The sequence below is a fragment of the Triplophysa rosa genome, unplaced genomic scaffold, assembly GCF_024868665.1.
Source record: "Triplophysa rosa unplaced genomic scaffold, Trosa_1v2 scaffold9_ERROPOS8756747, whole genome shotgun sequence".
Taxonomy (NCBI): Eukaryota; Metazoa; Chordata; class Actinopteri; order Cypriniformes; family Nemacheilidae; genus Triplophysa; species Triplophysa rosa.
The window spans coordinates 119856-134403 of NW_026634979.1; the positions used below are offsets into that span (position 1 = coordinate 119856).

General features: G+C 38.1%; 1 protein-coding gene across 3 annotated transcripts in view; it reads right to left on the reverse strand.

Annotated features, from left to right (window-relative positions):
• Window positions 1-13205: 13205 nt before the first annotated feature.
• creld2 (cysteine-rich with EGF-like domains 2) overlaps window positions 13206-14548 on the reverse strand; it is a 35905-nt gene continuing 34562 nt past the window's right edge. For 2 of the 3 annotated variants that reach the window (XM_057328946.1, XM_057328945.1), the window contains one exon: window positions 13206-13499. In XM_057328946.1, the coding sequence (XP_057184929.1) occupies window positions 13420-13499 (80 nt within the window). In that variant the 3' untranslated portion in view covers window positions 13206-13419. Of the gene's footprint in view, window positions 13503-14548 lie in introns of all 3 variants that reach the window. The other variant, XM_057328944.1, reaches the window with a different exon arrangement.

Consider the following 14548-nt stretch of genomic DNA (forward strand, 5'->3'; position numbering starts at 1 on the left):
AATTGTCCAGCAAACTCGCCTGACCTTAACCCCATAGAAAATCTATGGGGTATTGTGAAGAGGAAGATGCGATATGCCAGACCCAACAATGCAGAAGAGCTGAAGGCCACTATCAGAGCAACCTGGGCTCTCATAACACCTGAGCAGTGCCACAGACTGATCGACTCCATGCCACACCGCATTGCTGCAGTAATTCAGGCAAAAGGAGCCCCAACTAAGTATTGAGTGCTGTACATGCTCATACTTTTCATGTTCATACTTTTCAGTTGGCCAAGATTTCTAAAAATCCTTTCTTTGTATTGGTCTTAAGTAATATTCTAATTTTCTGAGATACTGAATTTGGGATTTTCATTAGTTGTCAGTTATAATCATCAAATTAAAAGAAATAAACATTTGAAATATATCAGTCTGTGTGTAATGAATGAATATAATATACAAGTTTCACTTTTTGAATGGAATTAGTGAAATAAATCAACTTTTTGATGATATTCCCAGCACCTGTATTTCAAGCAAATAGTTAAACATTTAGCACCACTTATAGACTAAAGGTCCTTGCACCCTTTAACCCTATGTGTTCAATAAGATTAATGTAATCATTAATACACTGTATGGTCTTCAATAAAAATGTAACAAGGATTCTTTAATGTATTTTAACCTCATGTTGTCGTGATGTAAGACGTTGCGATTTGCTAATCGCAAGAGGCTGCGATTTATGGGAGGCAAATCCTGCCAAATTTAAATAAATAAATTAAACGATGAAAATGAAAACCAGATTAGCAATTTCATTATACACAACTGCGTGCACAATATGTGCCAAAATGAAAAATAAAATGAAATTATTTTATTTTCATTTTCATTTTTACACTGACAATGCGTTGTCCCTGTCAAATTGAAAAAGAAAATGCAATTGGTGATTTGACATTTCATTTTCACTAAAATCTCGAGGCAAGACTGTCAATTTGAAAATGAAAAGGCAAATGTGAAAAATAAATTGTAAAAACATTTTTTACAAAGGTTTTATTAATGTTCACGCAATAATACTGACACAATTCAAATTAAAATGTAAACTTTGATTTTCATTTTATTTTATTTTCTCTTCTCTTTTATTTCATTTTCGTTTTCATTTTCGTTTTCTTGTTCACAGTCATGCAAATTACATGTTAATTAGTGGGTGTGGACGAGCGTCTGCATTACTGGGAACGCCCACAAAAAACGTCATATCCGTTTATTCGAACGAACGTGTGTAGACCTTGTCAGGCGCTTGGCCTTAACGTTTTGTAATGATGACGATGACTGTGCCTGGTGCAATACCGAAAATTGTTGTGTGGTGTACTGCATCTCTGATAAGTTAACAGAGAACAAACTAAAGCATTGGAGAGCCCGTATCTCTAGCATGCCCTGAAACATGCCGGAGCGCGATTGTCCCCACTCCGCCGCTGACCTGCTCTTACACTGTACATTACCATCCGCACCCGAGCACGCTATCATCATTACACTGTGACTGCTTTTAAGAAAACATAAACAAAGCGATCTTTCTCAGCACAATAGAATCCATCGTAATGTTTGGTTTGAGGTTGATAAGATGTGTTTAACCTCACGCGCGCTGTGCGCAGACCAATTCGCTTATGGTATCACAAGAGCGGCTCATATGTGTTTAAATCAGCCCCGCGTACTTCATTCATTATGATTATGAGCCAATCGTTATACAAAGTGCTGCACTATGTTATGAATGCATGTTTTAAATGATGCGCCTGTTTAAATTCCTTGAAGTTCAGCTGTCATACCAAAAAAACATCTAATACCTACAACACTTATAAGTGCAGGCCTGTGTCACTGCGCCGTGGGACAAAAAAAACCATTCGAATCAATTAATAGTGCTGTGCGTATTAGATGTTTTTTGCTATGACAGCTGAACTTCAAGGAATTTAAACAGGCGCATCATTTAAAACATGCATTCATAACATAGTGCAGTGCTTCGTATAACGATTGGCTCATAATCATAATGAATGAAGTACGCGGGGCTGATTTAAACACATATGAGCCGCTCTTGTGATACCATAAGCGAATTGGTCTGCGCACAGCGCGCGTGAGGTTAAACACATCTTATCAACCTCAAACCAAACATTACGATGGATTCTATTGTGCTGAGAAAGATCGCTTTGTTTATGTTTTCTTAAAAGCAGTCACAGTGTAATGATGATAGCGTGCTCGGGTGCGGATGGTAATGTACAGTGTAAGAGCAGGTCAGCGGCGGAGTGGGGACAATCGCGCTCCGGCATGTTTCAGGGCACGCTAGAGATACAGGCTCTCCAATGCTTTAGTTTGTTCGTCTGTTAACTTATCAGAGATGCAGTACACCACACAACAATTTTCGGTATTGCACCAGGCACAGTCATCGTCATCATTACAAAACGCTAAGGCCAAGCGCCTGACAAGGTCTACACACGTTCGTTCGTATAAACGGATATGACGTTTTTTTGTGGGCGTTCCCAGTAATGCAGACGCTCGTCCACACCCACTAATTAACATGTAATTTGCATGACCGTGAACAAGAAAATGAAAACGAAAATGAAATAAAAGAGAAGAGAAAATAAAATAAAATGAAAATCAAAGTTTACATTTTAATTTGAATTGTGTCAGTATTATTGCGTGAACATTAATAAAACCTTTGTAAAAAATGTTTTTACAATTTATTTTTCACATTTGCCTTTTCATTTTCAAATTGGAAGTCTTGCCTCGAGATTTTAGTGAAAATGAAATGTCAAATCACCAATTGTATTTTCTTTTTCAATTTGACAGGGATAACGCATTGTCAGTGTAAAAATGAAAATGAAAATAATTTCATTTTATTTTTCATTTTGGCACATATTGTGTACAGTTGTGTATAATGAAATTGCTAATCTGGTTTTCATTTTCATTTTCATCGTTTAATTTATTTATTTAAATTTGGCAGGATTTGCCTCCCATAGCGATGTGGAAGCGATGTGAAATATAGGAAACGCGTCTGTTCCAAGCCCGCTTTGAGTGGCATTCTTGCTAACCAACTGAGTGAGCGCACCTCCATTATGCCTAATCAGCACTGCCCTAGCCAACTGCGTAAACAAGTCATTAAAAAAACAAACAAACAGAAGGCAGGAGAGAGAGAGTGTGTGTTATTATGGCATCTGCAGAGTCAGATCGATCATATTAGGCAAATAAATACTAAAGAACTGTCCAATTCAGAAGACCGCGCACACAGCCTGTGTCATACTCACGCGACTCTTCCCCGCGTCTCACGGACAAGCCGTTTAAATTTGACGCACACACACAGCCTGTTTCGTAATGACATTTATAGTGCTTGAGGCCGGCTCCACACGGGCATCTGGCAATATGGCCGAGGCTTGATGCACGTGCGCACTCTGTGTCAACTCGCGCCTATCTCCGCGTTTCAAACAAATGTAAATTCTATCTAACCGTTTTGCTAATTTCACTCGGATGAAATTAAACATTCAGCACATTTTCTACTTGTTTTAAAAAATCCCACATACTTATAATAATAATAATAAATCAGCCTATGTTAACCTATGAACTATTTTAATTCACTAACACAATAGAAAATGTTATGGATTTAAGGGTTACAATGGGAGTTGTATTTGTTTTAATGGAAACTATAATAGTGTACACTGGTATTTGGATTCTATTGTTGTGATGTAATCTGGAAGTTGGGAACCAATTGAACAACAGTAAGCCCTATTTGAATAATGCCCAAAACACACTACAAAAATGAATTTTGTAATGGTTTTAATGGAAACAATTAGAATTTCTGCAATGTTTTTTTTTGTTGTTTTCTTTCAGCAGGGTAACTATACCCATACTGTGCTCCACACAACAATATTGAGTTGAAGCTTTAATTAGAAAAGTTAAAATCGCAATCGCAATGTCTGTCAAAAAAATCGCAATTAGATATTTTCATCAAATCGCACAGCCCTACTGTGGACTATATTTCTCAACCGATATGCTTGTTGGTAAAGCTTTTCAGTTCTCTTTTAAATACACAAAAACATTTCTCACATCTTTGAATTGCACATAATCAATATTATTATGGTAAAGGCAAGCACAGAATAACGCACAAGCCTACTGGCACTAGACTAGCTGGGGGCCCTGGCAAATATATTGTGTATATTCTTGATATAATTTAATATTTTTTTCTATAAAAGGCTGCTGAATACTGTGCAGTAGTGTGTTGCAGGTATTAAGTGTTAACTGTAATGATGCAGGAACTGTAGTTATACAAAGAATATTCCCCTGTAAAATGATTTGGAGACATCAGAAGCATTTTAAATGTTGAATAGTCGAGATATACATAATGTTTTGTGCAATTTATGTGCTTTTTAGTATTGCTGGTGTCGTTTATAAAAGCTGTCTGTGTGTGTACGTTCACATTTTGCTATAAATAAAAAGAAACACTGCAGAGAAGCATTTGTTTATATTTAAACCAGAAATCAGTCCCATAATTTGCGCAAAGCATCTTGAGGCTTTGAAAAAAAGTTGGATTGTTCACTTTTTTCTTAATGCATTTCAAAAACATTTTGACGTCAACTTTTTTGTTGTGTTAGAACACTAACAACAGAAAAGAACACCAAAATTTAACAGTCTACTCCTATTCTCATCTTTATTCAAATTAGGGATGCCACAATTCTCAATATAATATTGAACTGTTCGGTACGACCTCCACAGTTCAATACATGTAAGTGAATTGCGGTTTTCTGGTTTTCGTTTAAATTATTTCCATGCGCTTAATTACACTCTGAACTGGCTCTGTCCGTGTTTGTCTGTATGTCTGTGCGCTGAGATAGATAAACGCATCCCCACGAGTAATATAAATAGCGAGTGGTGGTCGGGCATCGAAGCGAGGCTGCCTGCAACATGAGAAGCAATGTGCTGTTGAGTATAATGCTGATGAACAGACGCGGGCTGGCTTTATTGTATGCCTGTTGTACTAAAGTGATAATGTCCGAATTTGGCACATCAAGAATGTTTTTATACACTGCATATGAAAGCAGCACGTTCGCGTTGCTATCACCCAGCACATGCAGAAAGAGCATCTACAGCACCATGCCAAAGTCCATTTAATGAAAGTCATGCCACTCGGCGGCCTTTCGGACAGCTATTTACGTCATAGCAAGAGCGCCTCCAGGAAGCTATTTAGCATTGCATTTCTTCCAATTTATTGCAATGGCAGTGGCTGACCTTGTTAATATATTATCTTTGGCCTTTCCCATTGAGCGCTGGTGTTTGCACCGCACGTTAACTTTCATTATTTTAAATACTCTGATGTGCAAAACCTCTTCAAGAAGCTTATTTTACTGGCATGTTGATGAACAGTAAACCAAAAACTGCTGTGAGCTGCCAGTGTAAATCTTTACATTTATTCAATACACCAGGAATTTGTACAAGTTGATTTTTGCTTAAAGATAATAAAATAAGTCAAGTAAAATAAAGAGAATTTCAGTAAAATTGTTTTTTTTCTTCTCAACTTTTTACTGTTCATGTCACATAAGCATAGAACAATGAAAAAACACTTTAATGTGCCAAGCCATCCGAACCGAACCGAAAGCCGTGGGTGAAAAACCGAGGTTCGTATTGAACCGTGGGTGAGCTGTATTGTTGCATCCCTAATTCAAATTCATAAAATAGTTCTACATTTACTGGGTCATTCCGTGTCAAATCAACGCTCAATTTTTTATTTTTACAGAAGCAAGACCAACATCAGTAGTGATGAAAGCCAAAATATTAAATGTCATGGATGAATATTTGCCGAGTAATCCACTAACTTGTAGAGGAGGGTAAAAATGTCAATTTTCACCTGAAATTGAAATATAAATTAATATTTATATGAATAAAATGGAATTGAAATATGCCAGCATCATTATTTTACAAACATATATACTAATCTCTGTGTAAAAATAAAATATGTTGACAGGTCAGAATGCTCGGAAGAAACAGGAGTTATTAAAATTAGAAGGGTCTTAGCCCCTAGTTTTGAGATAAGAGCAGTAAATTGAGTGAATAAAATCTGTCGTGGTTCTGCCTCTTCTTGTCCTGTCTTTCTTGGTCTTGTGGCAAAACCATGGCAGAGCCTCCTGTTTTGTGTGGAGAGAAACATATTATTGTCGGTCACGCCCCTCACGTTTCCTCGTTTAGCTTTCCATCAGTGTTTCATCCCCGACACCTGTCCCTTGTTAATTATCCTTCGTTAGTCTCCCTATATTATGCCCTTGTGTCTCTTGTCCTGTGCTTGTTCGTACTGCTTGTTTGACTACTTGTTTCCTGATGGTTTGTTCCCTAAAGGATATCTTGTCGCGTTCCTGTTTCCTGACCCGTGAGTTTAGTTCAGTCTAGTTAGTGTCTATCCTTGTCATATGTTGTCTTAGTCTAGTGTATTTTAGTTAGTGTTCCTGTCTTGTCTGTGTGTTATACTCCCCTGGTTGTCGTTTTACCCCCTCACGGGTTTTTGTTACAAATAAATTGTTGTTTTTGTTAACCCCTTTATTGCTGCCTGCGCTGTCATTCCTGACAGAACGAACAAGCCACAACTTCAAATACCAATTACAAATATACTAACTAAATAAGTAGTTTTAAGTACAAACAATAAAGATAACAGTATGCAGATCGTTCTCTAAAATTCGTTGCACTGTACTGTCTTAAAGAGTACGTAGCATGAGATCATGAAAATTACATTTCATGCAGTGTGTTATGTTGCCGTGTTTGAAAGTAAGCTGTCTGCCAAGTTGTAAGTCCTAAGGTGAATAAATAACAAAGTTATTGGCTTGTAAAAATGGGAGTCGACTCTGAATCATGCAAACAAGACATGAGCTAGTCCGAGTCTCTAACCGCCGCGTATCTACGTCACTACACATAGTCCCCGCCTACGTTTTTGCTGGGACTGCCGCGAAAACTTCACTACTAGTTGTAGGGTATGGTCGGATCAAAGTTTACCATCTGTGATCGTAAAACACAGCAACCTCTCAGCAGGACTTCAAGCAGGCACAGACAAGTCTGGGCAAATGGGCCTGTCTAAACACCCCCCCCCTGGACTTCAAAGGAGGTTCGGGGGGGAGGACAGGGCTGGTCACCAAAGTGACAAAAACCATGTCACCCACAAGCTGAGAGCCTCGGTTTATTCCAAAAGAATCTCTCTTTCTCTCTATTTAGCAACAAAAGACTGGTTTAAAGTGCATATCCGTATACCCCCACGTTGTATGTTTGTCTCCCCGTTATTCACCTTCAATATATAACCTCCAATGCATGTGTGCGTCGTGGTATTCTGTGTATATTTACATTCTTGTCCAAACTACATGTCAATGTAATTGTAACCCCTTCATGTTTCATATCTACGTGTTTCCCTTTTCATGTCTTAGAATATGGTGTATAGCACAGTAATGTATTTTATACCATACTCATTTTATTCTATTCTAAGTCTATTCCTGCTCCAAACTCCCAGGCGACCATGAATGCAAATGAGTTAGTGTGCCGGACAAAGAAACATGTTTTCGCGCCCAAAACTATCTCATCACATTGGATCGCCCACCTTGGAGGGGCGTGACGCCCTCTGTGTTAAAACATCTGAACACGCAGGAAAGCTTGCTCTTTTGTGTATGTTCGTTTGCTTGGGTGCGTTCGCGTTCCTGCGCGTTCGCTCGCTCGTTTTCTGTCAACCTCTCGAGACCTGCCTCTCCTCAGAGACAGCTTTCTTCAGGCAGTTTTGCTTCAAGCTAAATCAACGGACTCACGGCCCGCTCTGAACGCATCAGGACCCTTTGATACGCGCGCCAGCACGTGTCCCGAGAAACAAAGAAGCCAATTCAAGTATCTGAACTATTGCTAACCAGTTGCGAATAAGCTTTGCCCCTTTTAAATAAGGAGATTTGTCCTTGATGGTTCGTGCAGATGTGAATAGCTGATTTAATACTGCCTTTTTCTTTGCTTTATCTAGTTCTTTTATTCTCTACTGTTTTATGTTTTTATGTTTGTTTGTTAATGTCTGGTCTATGTTAGTAATATGTTTTAGTTCCCCCGTAGTGTAGATAAATAAACCGCATGTGTATCCACGCTCGAATTGTTTCTGGGTTTATTTATCACATATCAAGGTCACTTAAACTGGTTGATTTCGTTAAGATTTCTGAAGTGGTACTGTACTACAGTAAGAATATTGTTTTTCCAGGCCAGGGGAGTAATGTTTCTTAGAGTTAATATACGACCTGCTGATCACTCGCTGGACGAGTACATTTTAGTTTGTCACTGTTATTAGCTCTGCTGCATCAGGTTAAAGTGTATAAAATAATTAATGGTTAATCACAATTAATTATACGTATGTTACTGTGGTTAAACTCATAGTTTCCCCGAAATACACTACATAGTCTCTCCTCCCCCAAAACACTGTCGCTCGTTTGTGATGCGTGTGTATCATGTCTAGAACCTGTGTTCTACGTTGTGAAACTAAGTCCGTCTTATTTCAACTACCAAAGGAAGAACTTCTGAGGGAACAATGGTTACAATTCATTTTTCAAACGATACCAAAGGAGTATAACCCCAGGGTTTTACTGTGCGCGCGTCATTTCACCGAAGATTGCTTCAATAATCTTGGTGCGTTCACTGCAGGATATGTGAAACGACTATCCTTGAAAGAGGGGGCAATACCAACCTTATTTGGACCTGTTAGCTCCACCGAATCACAACCTGTAAGTGTGAATATTTATTTTTGTCTTACTTCAAGAAATATTTGTGTACCTTATGTCTGTTTTTAGCTAATGCATATAACGCTATCATTAGCATGTACCGTTATTTCTGGGGTATTACAGTTTGTTTATCTTGCTATTAACTCGGCTAATTTAATTGTTCAATCTATTAACTCGAGTCGAGTACTATCTGTATTGTAATAACATCTGAAGATACGAACACCGTACACTGTATGCCGTGTCAACTAGTCCAAGTATAATACTGTTACAAGAGAATTGTGTCTTTTTTTCAGTAATGTCTTTTTTCTTACTGGCATCTGCAGAAGGATCAATTAATTTTCCAAATACTTTCAACATTTATGAACTTAATAGAATGTTTTATGAAATAATTTTTATGACATCCAACCACCTGTAAACCGTAATCCAGTAATGATGGTAGGCGTTCCATTTGCGACACATGATGAACGCGTTTGACCAATCACAACAGACTACACCATCTGACCAATCACATGACACTAGGCTAGCGGATAGGAGGGGACTAGACGGATGAATCACGGAACGAATCATTTGAGAGTCAGACAAGAAGTATGGTAAGAATAACGGCCTATTATTACGACATAAGTGTTTTTACACCTTGTATGTACATAAACTTGTTGTTGGACACTCCATAAACCAAAGTAGGACCTTAAAAATCATATGCTACTTACTCTTTAAGTATCGACTTCCTTGACAGGGAGCTATCAAGCAAAAACTCACTAGCCAATCAGCGTAAAGCGGCCATAAGTCCCGCCTACACGTGAGATTTGTGCCAGAAAGGCGAACAAAAACTTGAGAAGCGTAAACGAAAACTCGGAATTCGCAAATGAAAAATCTGAAAAAAGCAGCGAATTCAAAACTATTATTTGCAAAAACAAAACTTAGAAAATTGTTAAGAAAAATAGCAGTTTATTTGAAAATCATGTCACATTCTTGCAATTGAGTTTGTTTTCATTATCAAAATGTTTTTCTTTCTCAGTGTATATTTTTGTTCGTTTTTTAAAGTTTGCGTTCATTTTTATTGACACAAAAGTAATCCCATACAACCGAACCCAGCAGACAGCACATGGACGGTACAACCACTACCCGGAGGCCTTGTACCACCAATCCTGAATGGTGGGAGGCAATAGCCTCCCAGTACTCAACTCAACTTTATTTATATAGCGCTTTTACAATTTTCATTGTTACAAAGCAGCTGTACATGAGACACATTGACTACAAGCAAAACAATCAAAGTTNACCCTGCTGCAAGCAGACAGGTTTGAACAGTACACAGTGGCGTTTCCTAAAGATGCACTGAGTAGGACTTTGAAGGCGTATCCAGTGCTCAATGGGAGTAAGCTAGAGACAGAGCTTAGTCTCATCTACTGCAAGGAAGAGTTCAGAACCTGTTGTGGTGCTGTGAAACTACTGCAGCTGTTTAAGGAGAACAATCTTGAAGAAGTCTTTTCAGAGACTGTCACTCTCCTAAAGATCCCCATCACCACTCCCATGACCACAGCAGAGGCTGAGAGGTGTTTCTCAACTTTGAAAAGAGTTAAGACTTTTCTGAGAAATAGCATGACCCATGAGAGGCTAAATGCATTGGCCATGCTGTCAATGGAGAAGAGAATGGTGACTGAGATAATTGACTTTAACCAGAAGGTCATTGAGAAATTTGCAAGTCAGAAAGAAAGGAGAGCAAAATTTATTTTCAAATAGTGTTAATGGCCAATGATTAGGTAACTATAGTGTGTTGTGTTTTTTTTTTTGAATGATTACCTTGATTACTTCATTACTGATAATAAACCCACATTCAATTCAAAGATTCATAGTACATTTATTTGCATGTATTAACATTGACTGTAATAATGATAGATCACCTGATTAATGGCTATTTATAGTCCTGCATTACTGACAGTTGTTGTTTGCGCCCCCAAATATTTTTAGCACCAGCCTCCACTGCTGACCAAGGTCATTGCAGATGCGAGTTCAGTAAACATCAGGGCTGTGTTGATACAGGAACAAAACAGAGAAAATGTTCCCATATTTTATGTCGCAGTTTAACTGAATGTAAGCAAAGATACTCAGAGACGAAACGTGAAGCAGTCTAGTATGCATGCGAGAGACATTTCATGATCATCAGATCATCATAGATTGTAAAATTAGTTTTAAAGACAGTGAGTAAACACCAGTGCATATCCTAAATAAAAATGTTTGTTTAATACCTAAATGTATATAGCAAATGTGCAGCTATCAAATTGACTTGCGCAGACAACTGCTTACCGGAGGAGCCTTAAAATTCTCTGTACACAGTAAACAAATAATTTAATGTGTTTATTTAAAGAGTAAGTAGCATATGATTTTTAAGGTCCTACTTTGGTTTATGGAGTGTCCAACTCCATAGTTTATGTACATACAAGGTGTAAAAACACTATTATTCTTACCATACTCCTTGTCTGACTCTCAAATGATTCGTTCCGCGATTCATCCGTCTAGTCCCCTCCTATCCGCTAGCCTAGTGTCATGTCTTTGGTCAGATGGTGTAGTCTGTTGTGATTGGTCAAACGCGTTCATCATGTGTCTTGGACTAGTTGACACTGCATACAGTGTACTGTGTTCGTATCTTCAGATGTTATTACAATACAGATAGTACTCGACTCAGTTTTTGAAATATATACTTTGAGAGTTAAGTGAAAGTGACCTATTTGTCAGGTATGGTGACCCATACCTGAAATGTGACCTTTGCATTTAACCCATCCAGAGAGTAGTGAACACACGCACAGCAAGTGGTGAACACACGTACACCCGGAGCAGTGGGCAGCTATCAAATTGACTTGCGCAGACAACTGCTTACCGGAGGAGCCTTAAAATTCTCTGTACACAGTAAACAAATAATTTAATTTGTTTATTTAAAGAGTAAGTAGCATATGATTTTTAAGGTCCTACTTTGGTTTATGGAGTGTCCAACAACAAGTTTATGTACATACAAGGTGTAAAAACACTATTATGTCGTAATAATAGGCAGTTATTCTTACCATACTCCTTGTCTGACTCTCAAATGATTCGTTCCGCGATTCATCCGTCTAGTCCCCTCCTATCCGCTAGCCTAGTGTCATGTGTTTGGTCAGATGGTGTAGTCTGTTGTGATTGGTCAAACGCGTTCATCATGTGTCTTGGACTAGTTGACACTGCATACAGTGTACGGTGTTCGTATCTTCAGATGTTATTACAATACAGATAGTACTCGACTCAGTTTTTGAAATAAATACTTTGAGAGTTAAGTGAAAGTGACCTATTTGTCAGGTATGGTGACCCATACCCGAAATGTGACCTCTGCATTTAGCCCATCCAGAGAGTAGTGAACACACGCACAGCAAGTGGTGAACACACGTACACCCGGAGCAGTGGGCAGCTATCACTGCAGCACCCGGGGAGCAAGTAGGGGTAAGGTGCCTTGCTCAAGTGCCTTGCTCGTTACCCGCCGGCCCTGCGGATCGAACCCGGCAACCTTCTGGTCACGAGTCCGACTCTCTAACCATTAGGCCACGACTGCCCTGACAATGATAATTGATAGAATAATTAATTAAAATAATGAATAATTAATAGATTGAACAATTAAATTAGCCAAGTTAATAGCAAGATAAACAAACTGTAATACCCCAGAAATAACGGTACATGCTAATGATAGCGTTATATGCATTAGCTAAACACAGACATAAGGTACACAAATATTTCTTGAAGTTAAGACAAAAATAAATAGTCACACTTACAGGTTGTGATTCGGTGGAGCTAACAGGTCCAAATAAGGTTGGTATTGCCCCCTCTTTCAAGGATAGTCGTTTCACATATCCTGCAAGTGAACGCTCCAAGATTATTGAAGCAATCTTCGGTGAAATGACGCACGCACAGTAAAACCCTGGGGTTATACTCCTTTGGTATCATTTGAAAAATTAATTGTAACCATTGTTCCCTCAGAAGTTCTTCCTTTGGTAGTTGAAATAAGACAGACTTAGTTTCACAACGTAGAACACAGGTTCTAGACATGATACATACGCATCACGAACGAGCGACAGTGTTTTGGGGGAGGAGACTAGTGAAGTTTTCGCGGCAGTCCCAGCAAAACGTAGCAAGGGGACTATGTCTAGTGACGTAGATACGCGGCGGTTAGAGTCTCGGATTAGCTCATGTCTTGTTTGCATGATTCAGAGTCGACTCCCATTTTTACAAGCCAATAACTTTGTTATTTATTCACCTTTGGACTTACAACTTGGCAGACAGCTTACTTTCAAACACGGCAACATAACACACTGCATGAAATGTAATTTTCATGACCTCATGCTACTTACCCTTTAAATATTTAACCTTTGAGAGTCTCAGGCCCTAGTTTGTGACAGTTTTTAATATGTATCACAAAACTATGTGGGCAGTCAAAACTAATGTATGTGATTGGATAATGTTGAAAGAACTTAGTTAGATTTTATTTTACTTTATTAAAAAAAAAAAACACATGCGCGCGCACACCCCAAACATATAAGTTACTTAATCACAGAGTACAGGTTGTGGAGCATGTACTGTAAATGCAAATTATTCTTAATTTTATTAGCGGTCTAATCTACAGCAGATACTAGTGCTCTTGAAGGTTGGTATGGCCCCCTGGTGGTTGTCTTTTGCATCCAAACCAGCGTCAGAGATCCTCGTGTTTTTCTGGTGAATCAGGAGTTTGGGAATCTTCAGAATTAATTGCAGGCACGTCCTGATTTTCTTCTGCTGACAAAATTATGATATAAATGTTTAAAACGTAATTAAATTTAGCATAACATCATTCTAAACATTGCCTGCGAGTCTACACTGCAAGGTAAATTACTCCGGTTGTTTGGCAAATAAAACTCCTGACCTCACAAATTCACAGTAAGTGCCCCTTGCATGCAGTATAAATCTGGTTATAGGAGAAGTGATCTAGTTTTGTTGCTCACAGTTTAGACCGTGTACAATACAAAAAAAAACGCGATCATTCATACTAGCTCGGTAAACAAGACTTAAGATTATCATTAAAAAATCATTTTTAATACTTAAGCAAGAATTGTTTTTAAGTGACCCAAAGGCTTATGTCTTGGCCGGTAAAGTTTTATTTACAGATCCACTGAAAAATGGTTAATGTACCCAGGCATTCCAAATTGATGTATTGTTAGATATTCACAATCCAAAATAGATGTGTTAACAGTGACAGACTATATACTGTATATTGCTATATATATGATATATTGTTAACGGTACAGCACTTTTTGTCATCATACAGCATGTCATGTTGCTAAATACTGTAATGCTATAACTTTGAAGAATGTGATTATGAGGTAGATACAGGACCGATCCTTCCAATACACAAAGTCCTCAAGTTGCGTATGGCCCAACGCAAAGCTTAACAAGAAGGCACGTGTTTTTGTAGTATTTTATTTAGTCTTATTTAGTTTGACCGAACTATGCAATGAATTACTTACAAATATTAAATTTAGACATCTGTACTGGAGAGGTATTTTGTTTTTTGTTTTGTTCCATGTTCAGTTTTTCATGTGTTATTTTATTTCGTTTTATCTTCTCTCTATTTTCTTTTTTTCTCCTCTTTTATAACCAAAATCCTGGTATGTAACAATGAATATTGGATTGTTTCATTGAATACCTTAATAAAAAGACTGCAATCAGATTTTTGTATAATTATTGATGCGTTTTCGTATTGGTTAGTAAAAACACACCACTTTTGCGTGTTATAGGTTTTTTGACAGATGGTTCCAGAGGCACGCGTTACTTTAGGAAACAAT